The sequence below is a fragment of the Stegodyphus dumicola genome, chromosome 10 (genome assembly GCF_044657685.1).
Source record: "Stegodyphus dumicola isolate Sdum_Otavi_A_Nest chromosome 10, ASM4465768v1".
Classification (NCBI taxonomy): domain Eukaryota; kingdom Metazoa; phylum Arthropoda; class Arachnida; order Araneae; family Eresidae; genus Stegodyphus; species Stegodyphus dumicola.
Window position 1 is genome coordinate 168874918 of NC_140777.1, and position 20869 is coordinate 168895786.

At 34.1% G+C, this 20869-nt stretch overlaps 1 protein-coding gene across 3 annotated transcripts in view; it reads right to left on the reverse strand.

Annotated features, from left to right (window-relative positions):
• The window catches only part of LOC118194191 (acetoacetyl-CoA synthetase-like), a 64966-nt gene that overhangs the window by 19138 nt on the left and 24959 nt on the right, over positions 1-20869 (reverse strand). For all 3 annotated transcript variants that reach the window (XR_015043638.1, XM_085825842.1, XM_085825841.1), the window contains exons 9-13: positions 19831-19984; positions 16685-16762; positions 14124-14313; positions 5846-5965; positions 925-1038 (exon numbers count right to left, since the gene is read on the reverse strand). Coding sequence is in view for 2 of the 3 variants with exons in the window: in XM_085825842.1 (XP_085681968.1) it covers positions 925-1038; positions 5846-5965; positions 14124-14313; positions 16685-16762; positions 19831-19984 (656 nt within the window). In the remaining variant the exon portion in view is untranslated. The remainder of the gene's footprint in view (positions 1-924; positions 1039-5845; positions 5966-14123; positions 14314-16684; positions 16763-19830; positions 19985-20869) is intronic.

The following is a 20869-nucleotide window of genomic DNA, read 5'->3' on the forward strand; positions in this document are numbered from 1 at the left end:
AGAATTGCACATAATTGCACCATCATGTTTGTACACGTCGAAAAAAATCCCAGAATTGCACAAAAATGGCACTGCGCACGCCCTTGACTTTATCTATGCACACATCGACCTATTTTCACTTAAAAAGTAAAAGAAAATTGACAAAAATCCAATTGTTTTTACCCTTATAAAAAGCGGCAAACAAATAAGTGGGCGATTCTGCACTTTACCGAGAATTTTTTCAGAGAAAAGGCATCATCCATTATAGAAAATTATGTTTGAACAACCAACGAGATGAACTTTTGCTTTAGCTATAACTCGGTAGCGAAATAGCGATGCAGGCATCCATTCAGTTATGTTTAGCAATTTTTATATAAATTATAATAATGATCTGGAATAGTTATTTACTCTTATGCTTCCATTCAGTCATGTTTAGCCTTTTTTATATAAATTATAATACTAAAACAGTATTATATGAAATTAACTTTTCATCTAAATTAAAACCTCAATCTTAAATAGTTATTTACTATTATACTTCCTTTCTTGCGTTAGGGTTGCCGCAATTATTTTTGGCAGCAATGGCATCAACAATAGTTTGGCGATTTTTGACAGCCCTCAAAACCGAATGGTACCATTTTTCCTTTCAGATCTTGCATTAATTTTTTACTTTCTCATCAGCACTACAGACTGTAGGCTTTTCTTAGTTTAAATTACGCATAATGCATGGACTGGAAAAGAAATTTCTAATATGTAGCTAACGTTGCGCAGCTGAGCAAACTAGCAAAGCTATTCATTAAATGTTTGTTAATTGTGGTATGCTTGCTTTAACATTTACGTTTTCGCCATTTTGATTATACTGAATCTAAGTGGCATTCTATAATATGATTTTCTTATATTTTAAAAGTATCCTTTTCAAGCATTGCGCCTTCCAGAAATAAAACGTACCTTCCTCATTCAAGCATTGGATATCGACACCTAAACAAGGGGAAGATAACTCTCCCTTATAAACGGGTAAGGAGTGGTCATGCCACATAACCGTCATCATTACTTCCGTGCTACCTAAAAAACAGAATAAAGAATTTATTAAATATTTGGAAAGATAATATTTGAACATAAAATTTATGACTACATTTTAAATTCATTTATCAATAACAAAAAACACGATTGCCTGTGTTAATATTTTCCTTATGTATTGTAATTCTAATTCATCTTAAATAAAAACTGATAACTGCTAATGAATCAAATATATATTTTTAATTACAAAACTTAACCACTAAATTTAATGTATCTAAATTTTACTTCCTCATTAAGTTCCTTCTTTACGTACACCTTGCATAAAAAATGAGACAGTTCTGAATTTCCTGTTCTACAGGCCCGATGGACGAACTTTTAAGTTGCGTTTTTCAGTCTCGAAAGCGTGACTTGGGACATTTATTAAATATATATAAAGTGTTTTTCTAACATAGGTATTCTGACACAAAATTGGACTTTTTTCCGAAATAACATACCTATTTTTTCCATATTTTAAGTCTGCGACTCAAATTATGTTATGTTAAAGTGCCAATCTTTGAAAAAAAATCGCGGGAGCAGTTTTTAAACAATTAGCTCCCAAAATTTTAGCTCCTCAGTGTTACTCGAATTTGGTATATATTTATTAGCAACTTTTTTTTTATTAAACTTACTTGATTCCCTCTTTCATAATTCGAAATTTAGGTTCAATTTAAATAAAATTCGCAGATATTTTCCAATTCCTTTTTAAAACTTGTATTTTTTAGGAAATTTTACAAATTTTTCGAAAACATTTTTGACATATAACCTACAAAGTTTTGCCATAACTTTAAAGTAGATGTATTTCTGGACGTATCCGCAACAAATTAGAGGGTTTTATTCAAAATTTCAAAAGATATGCATGAATTTATATATTGGAGCGTTTTGAAATTTCGCATAAATGTTATAAGTGATAATTACTCATAACAAACAACTTAAATTATTTCTAACAATGAACAATGCACCTTTTCTTTCGCTAGTGCACACTGGAAAGAGGAAAGCAGGTTGCTATAAATTAAGACTTTAGCTCAGTGAATTAGTCTTGATGTAAAGTGAGAAACGTGCGTCAAGGTAAATTTTTTAATTCCTCGATACGTTTCTCACCAAGTTTTGCAAAATTTTATATTTGAGCGTATTTTAAATCGTAGAACTGAAATATGAAAAGAAAAATCGATATTTAATTTCGGAAAAAGTTCTCTTTGTTTAAAAAAAAATCCTGTGTTATACAAATGCGATATATAAATCACCAAAACAGTTGTTGCCAACTCTTTTTTCAAGCTACACAGTCTCGTTTTTATTTGTGTCCCACCTCGTATATAATAAAATTCAATCATCATTAAATTTGCTTTTTAAATTATGACAGTTAAATTGATGTATGGAGGTTCTTTTGCTTTCATACACCTTGTAATTTCGGAAGATTCAGACATTTTTCATCAAAATTTCGTATAGAAATGTAATATTTAAAGCCTTGTCCCTTTACAGTATAAAACTCCTGACTTGGAACTTGATTTAATGTTGTTACGTTACCTTTGTGAGTTAAATTATTGTTATTTGAATCAGCTTAATATTTACACTAATGGAAACTGAGCATTTTGAAATATTTCTGTTGCCGGTTTTTCTGACCTTTATCTGATAATAAAGCACGAACAGAATGCTATATTATTTGACACTCATTCTTGAAACAGTTTGTTTTTAGCATAGTGAAGATCTGTTCACAAAAAGGCCCTTTTGCTGCTGTTTCCGATGACTATTTGAAAGATAAATGACGAAGAAAAATTGTATATCTTTTGTATATTTATAGTATTAATAAAGTACATAATTGTATATTTATATACAATATATACAAAGAAAAATTATATATATAGTATGTAAATTGTATCTTTCTTCGAGTTATGGATTATTATTAATAACCATTTAAAATATAAACACCCTCTTCATACAAAATTTCAAATTGTATGATAGTCGAGTAAACGCCTAAAACATTAATGCGACTGATAACTAACTGTAGAGCAATTACTGAAAGCAGGATGGGCTGTTTGAATTATTGTCAAGATTATAAGGTTCCTCGTTGATAATTTATTCCAGAACTAATTCCATTTTTATTTTTTTGCATTTATATATTAAGAAGGGAATATTTAAATTTGAATAATAAACGAATAGAAACAGAAGAATTACGAAAGTAAAGTAATACAAATACGGCTAGCGAGATTGCGCTGAATTTTATTGAATAGACGAACAGCTATTTGTCGTTTAAGAAAGAGGGCCCACCAGCGGCCGAGCGGTAAAGTCGCTGCACACTGGTAGTTCGGTCCGAGGCTCGAATCCCGCGAACGGGCCGGCCGCATGGGTGTTTTCGTGGCTTTCCCCATGTGTAACGTGTATACGAGCCAGTTTCCCTTAGAAAGTCCTCCACGAAGGCATCCCTCCCATTTAAGAAAACAAGTTTGGTTTGACTTAATTGCATCTTACTTGATTATCGCCCAACACATGTGGGCTATCTGCCTAAAGGGAGGATTACCGCTGCGTGTGACTTTTTTAAGGGAATTGACTCTTATCCACTTTTTAGATAGGGCAAAACTACGGAAATGCTCTTTTTCCTTCTTTGTACGAAGTGAAAGGGAAGTATTGCAATCGCGAAAAATTTCGGGTATCATATTTCAACGAAAAATATCCATTTTGACCGCTATCGAATGCAATTGAACGATTTTGTTGCGTGACATCTGCATGTAAGGACAGAAGAAAGGACTAGTTTTTTTTTTCCAAAAAAATTATAAAACTGATTTAAAATGGATTCTGAAGACATTTTTTCATTTAGTAAATCTGCATGCAATATTTTGAGAGTTATCAACAATTTAAAAGTTGTTTAAGTGCGGCTAAGCCTAATTATTTTTGCGATGGCGGCCATGTTTATTTACTGTTGAAACTTGGCAAAATAACGGATTTGTTGCCAATCTAGAGAAACTAAGCTTCGCAACAACAAAGATAACGCTTTCTTTCATTATTGGGAATTATATTATGCTCAATCCATTTTGGAATTATCATTTAAGTTATTAAATTACCCCATATATTGACTCAGCATAGTGCACACAACAAATTCAGTTTCAACACCTTCAATTACTTTTTGCTGAGTGAGACCAAAAGTAAACTTTCAGTTTTATGCACCGAAAAATCCGTCCTCTTGTCCACTGGCCGAATTGCGTGTTTTTGCGTAGAAACTGTAATTTTTAATTGTAAAAGTTGTTAATTTTTAATTTTCTTAGCTGTATTTGGTGTTTTATGTTTTTCTATATCTTGAAATTTTAATGAAGTTATTTGGTGTTTTTATTATTTTTGCCTTGCCGCGAAGTGAGAACTGAATTATTTCAATGAGAAATGCATCTCTAATGAAATTCCAGAAAATAAATGTTTCATAGTAACAGAAAATACTATCGTCAGTCTGTTTCGGACAGAGGAGAATGTTTACGAGTAGCGCATGCGCATTAGGTAAGCAGCACTGAATCGGCTGTGAAAAACTTTATTTTTTATTTGTTTAATTTCTTTTATACATCCTTTTAGATTTATTACTGTATTTGCATAAAACATGTGGCAACGATTAGATAATTCTTCAGATGATATATATTTTTTTTGCATTCTGAGTTATAAAATGAATGAGATGTAACGCTGTTAAGTAAAGATAGCGCCAGAGTATTGCTATTGTAAATAAATATAGGGAATTTTAAAAAGTCCATTGATTCTATTGTGGTATATGCGCTATCAGCGAAGTATATTTAATTCAATTCAATAAGTTTAAATAAAATGTAGAAAAATTGCGCATAATTTAATATTCTGTACAAGGAAGTCATGAGGTGTACATGTCAGATTTTTTATTCTTGTGTACAACTGCATTGAATACAACTCAACCCCTATCCAGAATTATTTACTCTCTTAAGCATTTATCCTACACATATATTGTTTCCCTAGCGCTTTGTCAATACAGTGTACCATTGTTCGAAAACCTGGAAAAAAATCTTCGAGTGAATGACTTCAGAAGATAGGAGCATCGCACATGTATTTTTCAGTTTCTTTGTAAAGATAAGGGCGCGCGTTATATGGTGAATATACCTAAAAATTAATTAATGTAGTTTGGAATTACGGTAATATGCGATAGGTATTTATATTTATGTCTTAATCGTTGACGTCACTTACCCGTGGAAAATGACACGTGAAAAGTTAAAAGAATTAAAAGTACAGTCCTTTATTTCCCATTCGTTTTCCAAAAAGGACAAAATCGTCTTTTCTGCAAGCACAGTATGCTCGAAAATATGATATTTTGAAATATTGTCTGTAAGATTTAAATGAGCTAAAGTAAATTGCTCTAAGATCTATCTGTCTGAACAATCTAAAGTAAACTTTATAATTCAATAATTTTAAATTAAAAGTAAAATAAACAGTACGTTTTCATTTTAAAATAGCTTGAATTATTGCTACCAAAAACTGTAATTTAGACTTTGCATTTACGCAGTTTTAATATCAGAAATCAGAAGTGAAATGAAAGCTACTGTTATTTTATTTATGCAAGAAAATTCCTAATTTACAATCGTTGTTCTTCTTAAATCCATGTAATAATAAAGAAAGCCATCAGTTATTCTATTCTTAAATTTTTCTTAGAATACAGAATACAGATTGCGTTTCACAGTTACACACATTTTACACGAAGTCACAGTTAAAACATTCGCTTTTGTAAAATAATCTCTCCTTTGAAGATTTTGATGGATAATGGAACATCTGAAGAAAAGAGAAAGAGCACCTGATCGAATTAAAAGAATAAAGGATAACTTACCGTAAAGAGCATGATAAAGTACGTCTTTTTTCACTTTTTTATGGAATTCAAAATTCTGGGGCTTGACGACACTTCCACCGCTCATTATCGCTTTAAGTGAACTCAGGTTATGTTTCTCCGCTGTGAAATAAATTATAAAATGTTAAATTTATGAATCTTAAGTTTATAAATCTCAAGATGTATAAAGCAGCTACTCTCAACCTTTTGACTAAAGTGTACCATTTAAACAAAAAAACGTTAGTACCACCACTACATTTTACAATAATTATTTTTCAGTTTTTCAATACAAATGTTAAAAAACATACATTTTGCCATTTGCACAACCTATTGGCTATTTTTATTAAATATGCACATAAAAAATATCAGATTAAAAATTGGTTATACTTTGATTATCAAAATTTAAATTATAATACTTTAATCCCAAAATTTAGTACGAAATTTAGGCCTGCTTAGGAGAGAACAGTTTCTTTATGTCTGATCTTATTTCATTTAGTTTTAACTGTAAATTAGAATAAACTTTTACTTTTGTTCTCTATTTATTTTTCAAGTATAACGGGGCAGAAAATCATTGTTCACACAAAAAGGTTATGCAAAAGGCAATGAAAATTTAATAGCTTTATTTTGAAATACTTTAAAATTATTATTCTTCGAGTCAGCCAAATTTAACAAGTGCTTTTATTTTTCCTTTTAAATCTTTAGTTAGAGTTTGATCACACGAAATTTCTATCAATTATTCTTTTTCTTCACGACATAGAATTTCAGGTACATTTGAGCAAAATGAATTTCTAATCCAATTTCCTTTTTCATAATCCTTGGGAAAATACTTGTTAAAATTAATTACCAATGAAAAACAATAATTTTTAATTTCGGACACTAATTCTCTATTTTCAAATTGTTTCTGTTAGAAGACTTTCTAATAGTGGTAAAAAGCTTAAAATATTATTATCCAATTCTTTGATTATAAGCTGGAGTTTTTTTATCACTGCCTTTATTTTATATCTAATGGTAGACAAATTAACACTTTGTCCTTGTAATCCTAAATTTAATTCATTTAACCTTTAAAAAATGTCAGCTGAATATGCTAACCGAGGCCAACCATAATTTACTCAACATTTTTTCAGTTCCAAATTTTGGAACAGTAGAAAATTTGAATTTCTGATCGCTGTTCAAAAAGATGATTTAAAACTTTGGCCGCTGAGTTATGTTATATTTGACCTTACTTCATAATGTAACAAAACCGTTTGATGTTCACGTCCCATCTTTTGGCATAAAATCGTAAATATTCTTGAATTTAAAACTCGGCTTTTAATATAATTAACAATTTTTACAGCTTTATTCAAAACGGTTTTCAGGTTTCCGAGGATTGTTTTGGCTACTAAAGCTTCAAGAATTGAGGAACGAGTAAACTTTGTTTCATGGGCGACTTTCTTTATCTGAACACCGGAATATTTCTCCTGTTAAAGACTGAGCATACCACAGCGCACTTATTCCAAGGAATATCGTTCTCAGACAACAAAATTGTCAATTACTTTGAAACTTTCATTTGCAGTTCCTCTGTCATGAAGAGATTCATAAAATAAATACTCTTCGGCAATTCTTTTGTCTTCTTCGGTGCGTATCTAAACTAATGATTGAAGAAAGTTCGTTATATCAGTACTTTCATCCAATTGCAACACGAAATACCTAAACTGTGTTTTATTTTTTGAATACGTATGCCTTTGGAATTTGCCATTTCACGAATTCGTCGACTTACTGTATCATTTGTTGACGAAATATTACACAGACTGGCCAATGAATTAGACACCTTTGAGATTTTCATTTAAATGCTTGCTAGGGATAAAGTTTGCAAATTATTTTTATGTGTTACACGTGGTTAGAATGCTATTATAAGTAAGCTGTTAGAGCGCTTTTCACGATGAATGAAATAAAATGGGAAAAACAACAGATCTTTCGGCTCATTGTTGGTGCGGTTTAGCAGGGACCTCGATTTCTAAGACAGCAAATCTTACTGGGTTCTCTAAAGCAGCCATATTAAAAGTTTTCAGAAGCTGGAATCAGAACCTCAGTCCTTCTCTAGAAGACGTAATAGCAGTTTCGAGCACAGTTTTCCAAGAGAGTGATCGGCGTCGTCTCCGACGAATTGTGCTACAGAATAGGGACTCTACTGTGCTTCAACTGACACAGATCGTCAACCAAGGCTCTTCCCAACAGATTTCAGCTCGAAGCATGCGCAGAATTGCAGAGTCGGATGGCCTATGGGAAAACCACTCATTTCTGCCTGACATGCAAGAATTCGTTTGCAGTGGTGTCGAGAAAGAAGACACTGAATATCTGAGGATCTGAGGATTGGAAACAGGTAATGTGGTCGGATGAATCACGGTACACCTGAGTTTGCACGGCTGGGAGACTTCGAATTTGGCGAGAAGCCATGAGGCCACCTTGCCTTCCTCGCACTGTGCAAAGGCCTGGTGGGAGTATCATGATACTGGACATATTCTGGTGGCATGGAAGGGATACCCTTGTATTCCTCGAGAGTAAACAAACAGCTGTGAGATACCCTGGTATATTGGCAGATCAAGTGCCCCTGCAAAGTTGCATTTTTACCCTGATGGCGACGGATACTTCATGGAGGATAACGTAACTATACATAGTGACAGAAGATGTTAAAGTTTATGTAGCTGGTCACGAGAGGGTTCAGCTTTTTTATTTTTAGCTTGTTATATTTTTCTTACTGCATTGCGGATTTTTGATATATATGTAGTGGCAACCAGAGAAAAATGATGAACATTTTAATGTAAGCACACAATTGTTGCACATAGCCGTAAATAAAGTTTCTGTGTGAAAACCAAAATGGAAAAGAGTTCCAAGCGTTCCTGTGGATATTCATCAAGAAAGGTAAGCAAAAAATCCCTTATCAAATGTTGTTAAATGTAAAAAATAAGAATAAGTAAATGCAAATAAGAAAAGAGATCATGAATTGCAACAGAAGTGTTTAAAATTGGTTTGCTGAACATCAGTCTGATTCCAACACCTTCAACGGACACCGCATATGCGTGGGATATGATGGAAAGATGTATCCGACAGCACTCTCCTCTTCCATTTGTAAGGTTCATCTTAAGTTTTTAACAGTTATCTTTGTTAAAGCTACTTCTCTCCTAACGTCAGCTTACAATTTCCCACCAGAATGTGTTTTTAAAATCGCAGTTAATGCAAACGAGGAAGAGCGGTATTTAAGTAGAAGTTCCACTGACTTCCTTAAAGAGCCAGGGATTCTGACTAGCACGTGTTTGTCTTTTGACTACACTCTCCATAAGCTATTACTACGTTCGACCGTATATCAGGCCCTTGATAGCTTGGCCAGTTTAGTTGATATTTAAGGGCCAATTCCTTAGAATTTCGATAGCTTCGGCTATATCTCTTTAGTTAAGTTTTATTTCTTAGTACTCTTGAGTTCAAGACCAAGTGGAAGCTTTTTTTATTTCGAGAAAAAAGGGTAATTTATTCTTCTTGAGTTTACGTTTCTGTTCCTGAACTAAAGCGATTACTCGCTTATCAGTTTACGAGGTTCCTACACACTTAGGTGTTATATCAAGGTTGGAACCCCACATTTGGCACCCAAACAAATTTTGACAAACTAGGCCGTTAGAGAACGAGAAGTTTTCATTAACCTCTCCAACCTTTCTGGTCCCTCAAACTTCAGCAAGCTCGATGGAGGGATTCGGATTCATAGTGGATACAATGCGAGCGGCAATGAAGGTAGCCCCAACATTCGACGGCAAGGGCTTCGTGATGACTTTCCTCGAGCGGCTGAAATTACATTTTACGTTATATCCAGTAAACCAGCTGCAAAAAATTACCATTACTACTACGAATTCGAAAAGCCAAACTCTCAGCTGGTATAAAGGATTTGGCAAGTTTTTGTTGAAGAAACCAGGTTCGAAAAATTTCACTTGGGAAAATTTTAAAACAGTACTATTGAAAACATTCCCATTTGTGAAAGACCGCGCAAAGCTTGAAGCGGAATTGTTCAGCAAGTATCAAACCAATTTTGATGATTTAATGGATTTCAGCTTAAGGAAAATTCAAATTTCCAATTCACTATGTAGAGACATTAGGATATTTTTTGAAACAAGAGAGATGAAAAATTAGCAACGGCTTCGCCGGGAATCGAAACTCGGATCTCTGGAATACCGGCCCCTCGTGCAGAACCACTTCACCGAAAAGGCACGCTAGAAAGGCGGGAGAAATACCTTATAACTATATGGAAAACGGTCGGATAGAGAGCTTATTGAATTAATATTGCCGCGTCTACTTCCGTCAATCCATAACTTTCTCGAAGTCGGAAACCCGCAAACGTTGGAAAACCTATTCCAATTAGCAGTAAAATTTCAAAGCAGACGAACCGCAGAAAACGAGCGTGCAAGTCATTTCCGCCAGTATTCGATGTTTCGCCAGTTCCCCCCCCCCCCGCAGAAGAAACCTCAAGGTCATCAGAATTCGTATCGTCAAGCGGAGAAAGGTGGAAAATCAGATAACAGAAAGACTGATCAGTCTAAAACATTCGGAAATAAAAATCAACAGAAAGAAGGAAATCAAATTGAACGCGGTAGTGGTACTAAATTTGTCCTTGCCGGAGATCCATATTTTACTGAATGGTGTTCCTACTACTGCCCTTCTCGATACAGGAGCTCAGTGTAGCTTCCTTTCGCAGGAATTTTTTAAAAAGCATTCTTGTAGCTTTAGACTGTTTAAAACAACAAAACAAAGGGTAATTGCCGCTCAAGTTAAGCAATGCATCTGCATGAGAAAAATGGGACTGCACGGTCAAATAAAGAACGAAATGCATAAAGTGAACTTTTTTGGTAGTAAAACAATTTGTTTAGTCATCTTGAAAGTCGATTTCTTACGCGCATCTAGCGCAAATCGTAATTTCAAGAATTCTACTTTACAATTAAACATGGACGCTGTTGAAGAAAAAGAGGGGGCAATGCAAGAGGTGGATCTCAATCATCTCGAAGAAGACGAAAGAAAAAAGTCGAAAGAATGGTAAGAAGTTTTATAAATTATTCGACAAGAAACCTGGCTTATGTCAGGTGGTTACCCAGAGCATTGATACTGGTAATGCCCCTCCAGTTCGGTCTAAGCCTTATAGGTATGACCGCGTAAAGGAAGATAATCTGGGAAAGCGCATAAAAAAGCTTGATAGTAAAATAATTGTGCCAAGCACCAGTCCCTATGCGATTCCTGTGACTATGACTGTGCAGGAAGAAAAATAGTTTACCACTCGCAGACCCGAATTCATGGAGGTTCGCGGTCTATTACTAAAAGTTAACGAAATACCCCACGTATCCCCTCCCGATAATTGATGAAATTATTCAAAAAATTCATTCTACTAAATTTATGACCACACTAGACCTGACGTCAGGCTATTTTCAGATCACAGTGAAACACCAGGTTGTCGAAACGACAGCTTTCATTAAGAAATCGGGCGTTTATGCCTTTTTAACAATGCCGTTTGGCTTACGAAAGCTCCGGCTACATTTCAGAAGGGTATGGATATGGTTTTAAGGCCAGTTCTAGGCAAAAGTACAATTATTTACCTGGATGAAATTATAATTACCAGCCAGACGATAGACGAACATATTAAACATTTAGAGGAAGTTTTTACTTTGTTAAATGAGGCCGGCTTCAAGGTAAACTCGAAAAGTGCAAGTTTGCTGCCAAGGAGCTTCGGTATTTGGGTTATAAATTCTCAAAAAATTGTTTCGAGATCAACGATTCTAAAATCTTAGCGATTAAGAGTTATCCACCTACAAACACGGCTGTGATATCTAGTCAGCTTATTGGCCAAAATATTGTCTTTTAGATCCATAGGGGAATGGGTTGATGATTTTTTTGGCTCGAAAGTCATATTTTCTGTCACTCAAGTATTAATTTCTCGTACACTGTTTCTAGCGCAGATAAAAGAGAGGATTGATCAACAGTAGTTTATAAGCCAAATTTAGCAAGTGTATTTTAAATATATTTCTAGAACATATTAAAACATTCTAGTTACTTCAGCTTTGTGTTCCTTCTACCTCCCTATCTTCACTGCTTGAAATTCCTGATCACGAAAGAATAAATCGATGAGAAAAAATTAACATTCATGAAAAAGAAATGAATTTCATTCATCTCACTGAGTAAGTATTTTACAAGCCCTTACCGAAAGAATTCAGGTAAAAATTTACCGAGAAGAGCAAAACATTTGATTCAAGCAAATGTAACTGTCCTATAAATGTTCTTTTACAAAAACATTTCTTGAAAATAAAATTTTATCATAAATTTAATTTTTACTTTATTGTGTGATTATGGCAAAGCCTCGAGGGCTATCTGCCTAAGGGGAGGGATGCCTTCGTGGAGGACTTTCTAAGGGAAACTGGCTCGTATACACGTTACACATGAGGAAAACCACGAAAACGCCCATGCAGCCAGCCCGTTCGCGTGATTCGAACCTCGGACCGAACTACCAGTGTTCAGCGACTTTACCGCTCGGCCGCTGGTGGGCCTTTACTTTATTGAATTCCTATTTTACATATCTATCTCTATATTCATCTCAAGTAAATGTATATTACCCTACATTTTTCATTATTTTACCTATAACTTTTCTTTCAATCTAAAAACTCGCTTGACTGACAGAAAATCTCACAATACATAGAGTTTCTTTAAATTTTGTACGAAATCTAAAATCTTCTTTGAACGCTGTCTAAAAGCATTGTTAACACTATTTGGTGAATCTTTACATTATGGTAACGTCGCGATTTTTTGGCGAAAATTTGGCGACCAACCTTGCTACAGCAACCTGCTAGTTTTGTTTTGGACGCCATTTTGTTTTCACGAAGTAAAGGTATGTTTTCTTTTTTTTTTACTCAACATTTTTTCCAACAATCTGCTAGCCGAATTACGCTTATACTAGAACTTTTATGGAACAAAAATGCTTAATCATAACGAAGATTAGGGAGAAAGTGCAGAATCGCAAATTGCTTGCCGCGTTTTTAAGAATTGCTCATATACTGTAACCATGTACACGTCGACCTATTTTCACTCAAAAAAACATCCCAGAATTGCACAAAAATGGCATTGCGCACACTCTTTACTTTATCTATGTACACATCGACCTATTTTCACTTAAAAAGTCAAAGAAAATTGACAAAAATCCAATTCTTCTTACTCTTGTAAAGAGTGCCAAACAAATAAGTGAGCGATTCTGCACTTAAGCAGCGAAATTGTTTCTAAATGCTTAATAGCTAAAATTACGATTGAAAGTTTCCGGAAAATGTCACATTACATGTCTCATGATCTTTCATTTCTCTGAGACAAAATAATCTGTGATTTGAACTGTTACTTCACAGATTATTGCTGAAGTCCTAGCTAGTAACCTTCATCGCCTTACCAAAATGTCGCCAAACTACCTGTTACCATATTCTAAAAATTAGCCCACTATTTTAATATTTATGAAACTTAATTTCAGAATTATTGTTGCTCATTTTATTTAATATTAGTAATTGCACAAAAATTACTTCATAGTCATTCATGAATAGAATTATAGAATAGAATGAAAGAATTATACAAATCAAATTACATTCAATATTAAATGTTGAAATTCATGTAAGTTTTTTTATCATATAGAAGTTTTATATTTAAATCGCTAAATATAGAGCACCATATTTTTAAACAGATGCTTATAGGATATAGGGAAATTATATTACTCGGTAGATATCCTTTCCTCTCCAAATCATCTAGAGTACCAGGCGAAATGAAAAGGTGGGTGATTTTCAAATCGTCTACCAAGTCCCACAAAAACGTTGGACTAAGAAGGTAAGGATTACTTTCGAACAATATAACTGTATAACCAAGGAAGTGTAGAGCAGTGATCATACACCATGAAACCCATCCTACCTGCAAGAAGAGACACTTTTAAATTCAGAACCACGTCGCGTTAATATTGTTTTGACTCGAAATCTAACTTCGTTTAATATCCAATTTATTTCACTTCACAAACACATATAAATTAATGCGGCTATTTACATGTAGAGTTTAGTATAATGATCAAATGATCCGTATATCTTAATAATGAAAGTATTTAAGTAACGTAACTTATCTGCTGGTTACTTTTAGAACGTTCCGATCACAACACTCCAAAACAAAATTGGTTGCCAGATTCATACATCAAACAAAATTAAAAAACAAATTAAAACAAACAAAATTAAAAACAAAAAAGGATATAGGGAAATTATATTACTCGGTAGATATCCTTTCCTCTCCAAATCATCTAGAATACCAGGCGAAATGAAAAGGTGGGTGATTTTCAAATCGTCTACCAAGTCCCACAAAAACGTTGGACTAAGAAGGTAAGGATTACTTTCGAACAATATGACTGTATAACCAAGGAAGTGTAGAGCAGTGATCATACACCATGAAACCCATCCTACCTGCAAGAAGAGACACTTTTAAATTCAGAACCACGTCGCGTTAATATTGTTTTGACTCGAAATCTAACTTCGTTTAATATCCAATTTATTTCACTTCACAAACACATATAAATTAATGCGGCTATTTACATGTAGAGTTTAGTATAATGATCAAATGATCCGTATATCTTAATAATGAAAAACATTCAGTATTTAAGTAACGTAACTTATCTGCTGGTTACTTTTAGAACGTTCCGATCACAACACTCCAAAACAAAATTGGTTGCCAAATTCATACATCAAACAAAATTAAAAAACAAAGGATTAAATAATAATGAACAGGAAATGCTAAACTTAATACGAGTGGCAACAAATGTAATACTTTTCAATGTTACCTTTACATATGACTGACAAATCATCAAATATTAGTTTAGAAAGTTTGTATTCATGTGCTCATTCATTAAAGTTACCTCTACGTGCTGGCGAATTGTTGATTTCTATTAAAATGTATTGCTACACAAGGTACAACATAAAAAGATGAAAGTTAATATATAATTTTATTTTTCATGTGCAGTGAGATTTAAACTCAAAAAAAAACTTTTCACCTCCGGTGCTTCAGCTTGCTGGAACTTTAAATTAGCTGGGATACAACTCTAATAATAATACTTACTCAATGTGACAGACAAAGCTTAGTTAACATTTACATGATCGTGACCAAGTCAGAAATTCGAATCAACTTTGAACAGCGGCTCTTCCTAGGCAAAGCAACAGCGGTGGCAGCAGCCAAACTTTTACCAAGGTCATAAGATAGATAAGGTTATGCTCTTTCCAAAGCTCGAATTGAGTGACTTCACTTTACGTACAGAACTAAGAGAAACGAAAATATAGTTACGTCTAGGTCTCCAATAGAACAGTTGCTTTGGGACAGACTATGAAACCGTGACGTCACATGTTCAAAGATTTCTGTTTGGGATGTGCAAACCTTTGTAGAGACATTAGGTTATTTTGAAGCAGGAGACATAAAAAATGAACAATGCCCTCGCCGGGACTCGAACTTAGGACTCTCGAATACGCAGACTGTGCTAACCATTACACCACGAAAGCATACCGAAAGGAGGAAGAAGGTACCTTATATGCTCCCCCGTTTAAAAGGTGACATAGGATTAGGGACCCAATCGCCAAATTCTGGTGGTGAAGAATCATCATTCACCACCTTTTAGTTCAAGTGCTACTGTAGAGATATTACGTTTTTTTTTTTTTTTTTTTTTTTTTTTTGTGTGGGGTGGTATGTGTGGTGGTGTATTTAATTATAGCAAAGCACACTAGGGCTATTTGCCTAAGGGAAGGGATGCCTTCGTTTAGGACTTTCTAAGGGCAACTGGCTCGTATACACGTTACACATGGGGAAAACGACGAAAACACCCATGCAGGCAGCTCGTTCGCGGGATTCGAACCTCGGACCTAACTACCAGTGTTCAGCGACTTTACCGCTCGGCCGCTGGTGGGCTTTTTTTTTTTTTTTTTTTTTTTGGAAGCGGGCGATGTGAAAAATGAACAATGCCTTCGCCGGAACTAGAACCTGGACCTCTCGAATACGCGCCAAGGGTGCTACAGTTACATCACGAAGGCATGCCGAGAGGAGGGAGAAACCACCTTATATTACAGTAACCTAGCCTTCTACGAATCATGTCAGTTACATTTTTTCTTCTCATTTTAACATAAACTCTTGCGAAAAAAAATCATCGTAAAGGTCTGCACTGAATGCTTGACGAAATGAGACATGTAAATGATCTATTTAGTATTATAAATCTAACTGTTATTAAAACTTAAATAAAATATAGCAAAATTGTTTTAGGATTATAATCAAGGAAATGTTATGACTTGTACCGCAAGTTCATAGCAATAATTTTCAATGTCGTATCGTTAATTTATTATTTTTCTATTATTTTGATAAAAATTGTAACTTAAAAATTCGCACGTAAAAGTACTTTATAAATTCCAAAGAATGGAAGATACTAAATTTTTATAAAGTTCGCATGTAAAAAATGGAGTCTTGTAATTTAAATAACTCAAATAAAATTTTTAAAGTTATTCAATTATTTTATTGGTATAATAACGTAAATTCAGTATGAAGGAGAGCAAAAACTACAAGCAGTTTTTTGTTGAATATTTCTAGTTCGTACAATATTTATTGATTATTAACTTATTTGCTTTGAACAAGGAAATACGTATCTTAACAAACATAAAACTTCTCGTAAATATATTTATTTAATTTAGAATTTAGTATCGGAATATATCTAAAAACTAATTGAAAAATAAATAACTTTACATGTACTTCGAAGAAGTTAAATCAATTTAAATATGAGGACAAAGAAATTTGATATTGTCTTACCGCTGAAAAGGAGAGCCAAACCGTATCTCTATCAAGGTTACCATACATCCCACAATCCCTTGCAGTAGATAACAGAATCTAAAATCATAAAATATAATTTAGAGAACATATTTTACGGGATAAAAACACTTACTTGATATTTCTATATTACTTCTGCAACAAAAGTGACCTAAATGATTCAAACTCACCTTCTTATAACCAGGGCTGTGGAGTCGGAGTCATACATTCGGAATCGGAGCCGAGTAGATTTTTGGGTATAAGCTAATATTTTTATTTATTTAATATATACATTAATAAATAGTTATTTTCCATTTTATTGACATAGTAGTAAATAAATATAAGGGAGTAGGATGGACGTAATATTTGCCATTATTGATTAAACTTATTCATTTATTTACTAATCTCATTGGTGGATTTTAGTAAGCAGCAAGAACTCCCAAAATGGATGCCATGCTTAGGAAGCAAGCAGGAAAAGGAGCAACGCAATGGAGAAGTATATATTTAATGTTATAGTAGTTGTTAGGACTAATAACGTTTTCAGAAGATGTAAATAATCCTAATATTTAACTAACAGAAAGACTGTGGAGTGATCTTGCAGCATTGGGAACTCTTCTTTCTATACGTATATAGCCACCAAAAAGTAACAATCTGAAGAATTAACAAGAGGCAAGACTGGAAGAATGTGGTGTTTTTTCTTTCTGAAAGGGAGTGTTTGTTGCAGAAGGAATCATTTCTTCAATGAAGAAAAGAGAAACTGCTTGCTAGACAATAAGATTGTGCTGGGTTTAATATATGTTGATCGAAAACGCCGAATTTTAACAAACAAATTAAAAAGGCAAAGAAATCCATCTATGAACTTTCATTAAGAATGAAATTATTCTCATAATAACTGGAATACTCAAATCAGGACAGTCAAACTGCAGATATTTCAACCGAGTCTCTATCTTTCTCTTCCACTGGTGAATCAGATTTTGAGATATATTGGGATAATATTGAAAAGGCTAAGGCAAAGCGAATGAAAATAAATAACCAAGAGCCTAAGATATAAAAATGAAAAAATACAAACAAAATTTATACACGGCCTTTGAAGAAATAGATAAATATGATTGCGCTTGCAAGACAAATCTTTTAGAACTTATAAAAATCTATCCGGAAAAGTTAAAGGAAGTAGCCCTATCAGTAACAGCTCTTCTTCCTGCTTAAGTCAGTGTGGAGAGACTCTTCTCAGTTCTGAAGTTTATCAAATCGGATCTATGACCCTCTAACAAAAAAGATCTTGCCGAAGTTTTACTGTTTTTTAGTAATCACTAATGGCAGTTTTTCCATTTCATAATAAATGCTAATTAATATAAAAAAAATTTGCTATGCATCTATTTTTTTCTGTAGTATCTATTACTACTTTTACATTAAAAAAATAAGCTGTACCCATGTGTATATGTTTACATTATATATGAAGGAGTTGGAGTCATTAAATTCCAGGAGTCGGAGTCTGTCATTTTTCCTACCGACTCCACAGCCCTGGTTATAACTACATAACACAAATAGCTTAGAATGTAAATTATATTGATTTCTTACTTGATTCTTTATTTCTTGGCATGATATAAATTGAAATGTTAAAACATTGGTCATATCCAGCTACTTCATGCCCTTGGATAAATAAGACTAGCTAATGTACTATGAATCTCAACAACGTGCTGGAAATGTTACTAGAGTATAATGATTTTAAAAGCCTTGCTTGTTGCTTTGGGTTCAAATATTTAGATTATCACAAAGGGAGGCTGTACGATGAAGGCTATTAAAGTCTATCTGATGAAGGGAAGGGATGACTTTATAGAACATTTGTAAGAAAACCTGGCTAATATTCACATTACACATGGATAAAACCATGAAAATGCCATCCAGCTAATCAGTTCGCTACCATTTGAACCTGCATCAAGCTTCCGGTGTTCAAAACTAATATTGGATGTTAATGTAGGACATTTAGTGAGGTCTGCGTAATGATTCTAGTAAATGCTTTGTAGGGTTTAAATCCCGCAAATCGCAGGGGACTGTGGTATACTTATAAGTCAGAAGTCGGTTCCTTTATAAAGTATTTCTCCCGCTTTCCTAACGTGCCTTCGTGGTCTAGTGGTGAGCACACTGAGCCGGTATTTCAGAGGTCCGTGGTTCGATTCCCGGCGAAGGCAGTTGCATATTTTTCATCTTTCTGGCCTCCGAGTAAATCGCAATGTTTCTACAGTGGCTCCCGAACAAAAAAGGGTGTTGGATGATGATTTTTCTCACCCAGGATTTGGCGACTAGGTCCTCTAAAACTCTAGTCGCCCTTTAAAAAGGGGAGTATATAAAGTATTTCTCCCGCTTTCCTAAGGTGACTTTGGTGTAATGGCCAGCCCACTGAGCCGGTATTTCAGAGGTTCGTGGTTCGATTCCCGGCGAAGGCAGTTGCATATTTTTCATCTTTCTGGCCTGCAAAAAATCCTAATGTCTCTCCACCTTAAGCCACTATTTTATTATTTATAAATGGGATTGTCAGCCACATGGGATAAAGCATCCCTATAGGAAAACACAGGAATTAGATAACGTGATACAAGGCACAAATTATCTGCCGAAGATGTGGGATGTCTTCCTAAAGGGTATGTTAAAGGAAATTTTTTTCGTTTTTATGTTACGTGCTTATGTTTCGTTTTATGGTCAAAATTAAGTAACCAGTCTATTTACTGGATTTAACTTCTGGCTAAACTACTAATGATAAGCGATTATACAGGTATCTTTATCACGAAATGTTTTAAATCACGAAGATTTTCATTATACATATATGTTTCTTAGTTTATTGAGACAAAATAAATTCAATGAGATAAACGTCTTTTACAGCGGTCTTTTACAGTGAGTCTTTTCACAGCGGTGTTGAAGATCGATTCTTCGTGGTAAAGCAGAGTTCGGGTAGTCTAATCCTTTCAGTTCATACTTTGGGACACTATAACTTCTTTACTCTCATTTCGATTTTCAATTATGAGTAATAGATATAACACGTATCGCTGATTAATCGTACATGCTTATCTGAGATACTTTGCAAACAACGTTCTACAGCGACATATTCATTAACAGAATTTGATTTCAGTATTAACGTTAACTTTTTATCAACTCACCCCTGAGCCAGCATACAAGGCCTTAGGTGGTCCTGTAGTGCCTGAAGTGTAAATAATGAACACAGGATGTGAGAATGATACTTGTTCGAATATTAAAGGTGCAACAGTGCCATCAGCTTCTCTGCCCAGTTCAAGAAATTCATCTAAGAAACAGCTGTAACAAAAGAGGATAATAATATTAATAGTAATATATCATATTAATATTAATTTAATAAATACAATATTATAATTTCATTCATAGAAAGTAAATTAAAATTTTAAATTATACAAACTTTTAATATTAATATTATATTGTTATGGCATGTCATTTTTCACGACCAACAGCTGGCGCTGCACGCCGTTTGATAGACCTGCTTTGTGAAAAAACGCAGGCGAGGTCTCCATGAAAACAGAAGATGCGTAAGATGTTAACATAAGAGTGCATCAGACATCGGATAGAAATTTAGACAGTTCTAACAACGGATTTTACCTATACTTTCGCAATGGAGTATGCTAACCATCTTGACTTCTGGTGAGAACATTTACTATTATATCATTTGCCACATTTGCTTGGGCAGATTAGGCTGTATTTTATCATAGAGCAAATCGAGGATTTAGAAATCTTAAAAAAAATATGCAAGGACCCGAGTTTTATTCCAAATCAGTAATCTATCCAGCAAGCACGAGATCGGCTATATATTAAAGGCATACTGATTAAAATCAACCCCGAATCTACCGAAGAGAATTTCAAACGTCTGAAAGAAATAACCGACGATTTACATGCCATAGATGCTCTTCTATCAGAATTGAAGAAAGTCTAACGAAAGCAGCGATGCTGCACAAAACCAGAAAGGCATTGACGCTGTGATCAATAAGCAGGAAGATAGAATGAATAACATATCTAAATCCAAAAAAATCCCATAAAAAGAGAGCCATCACCGACAGCGAGAAATTTACTTCCCCTTGTAATTCATTCAAGCGGCACAATTTTGAATCCAGAACAGGCTGAACCTGAACCAAAAAAAGTTTTTCTGAATTAAATCAAGACGATCATATGGAG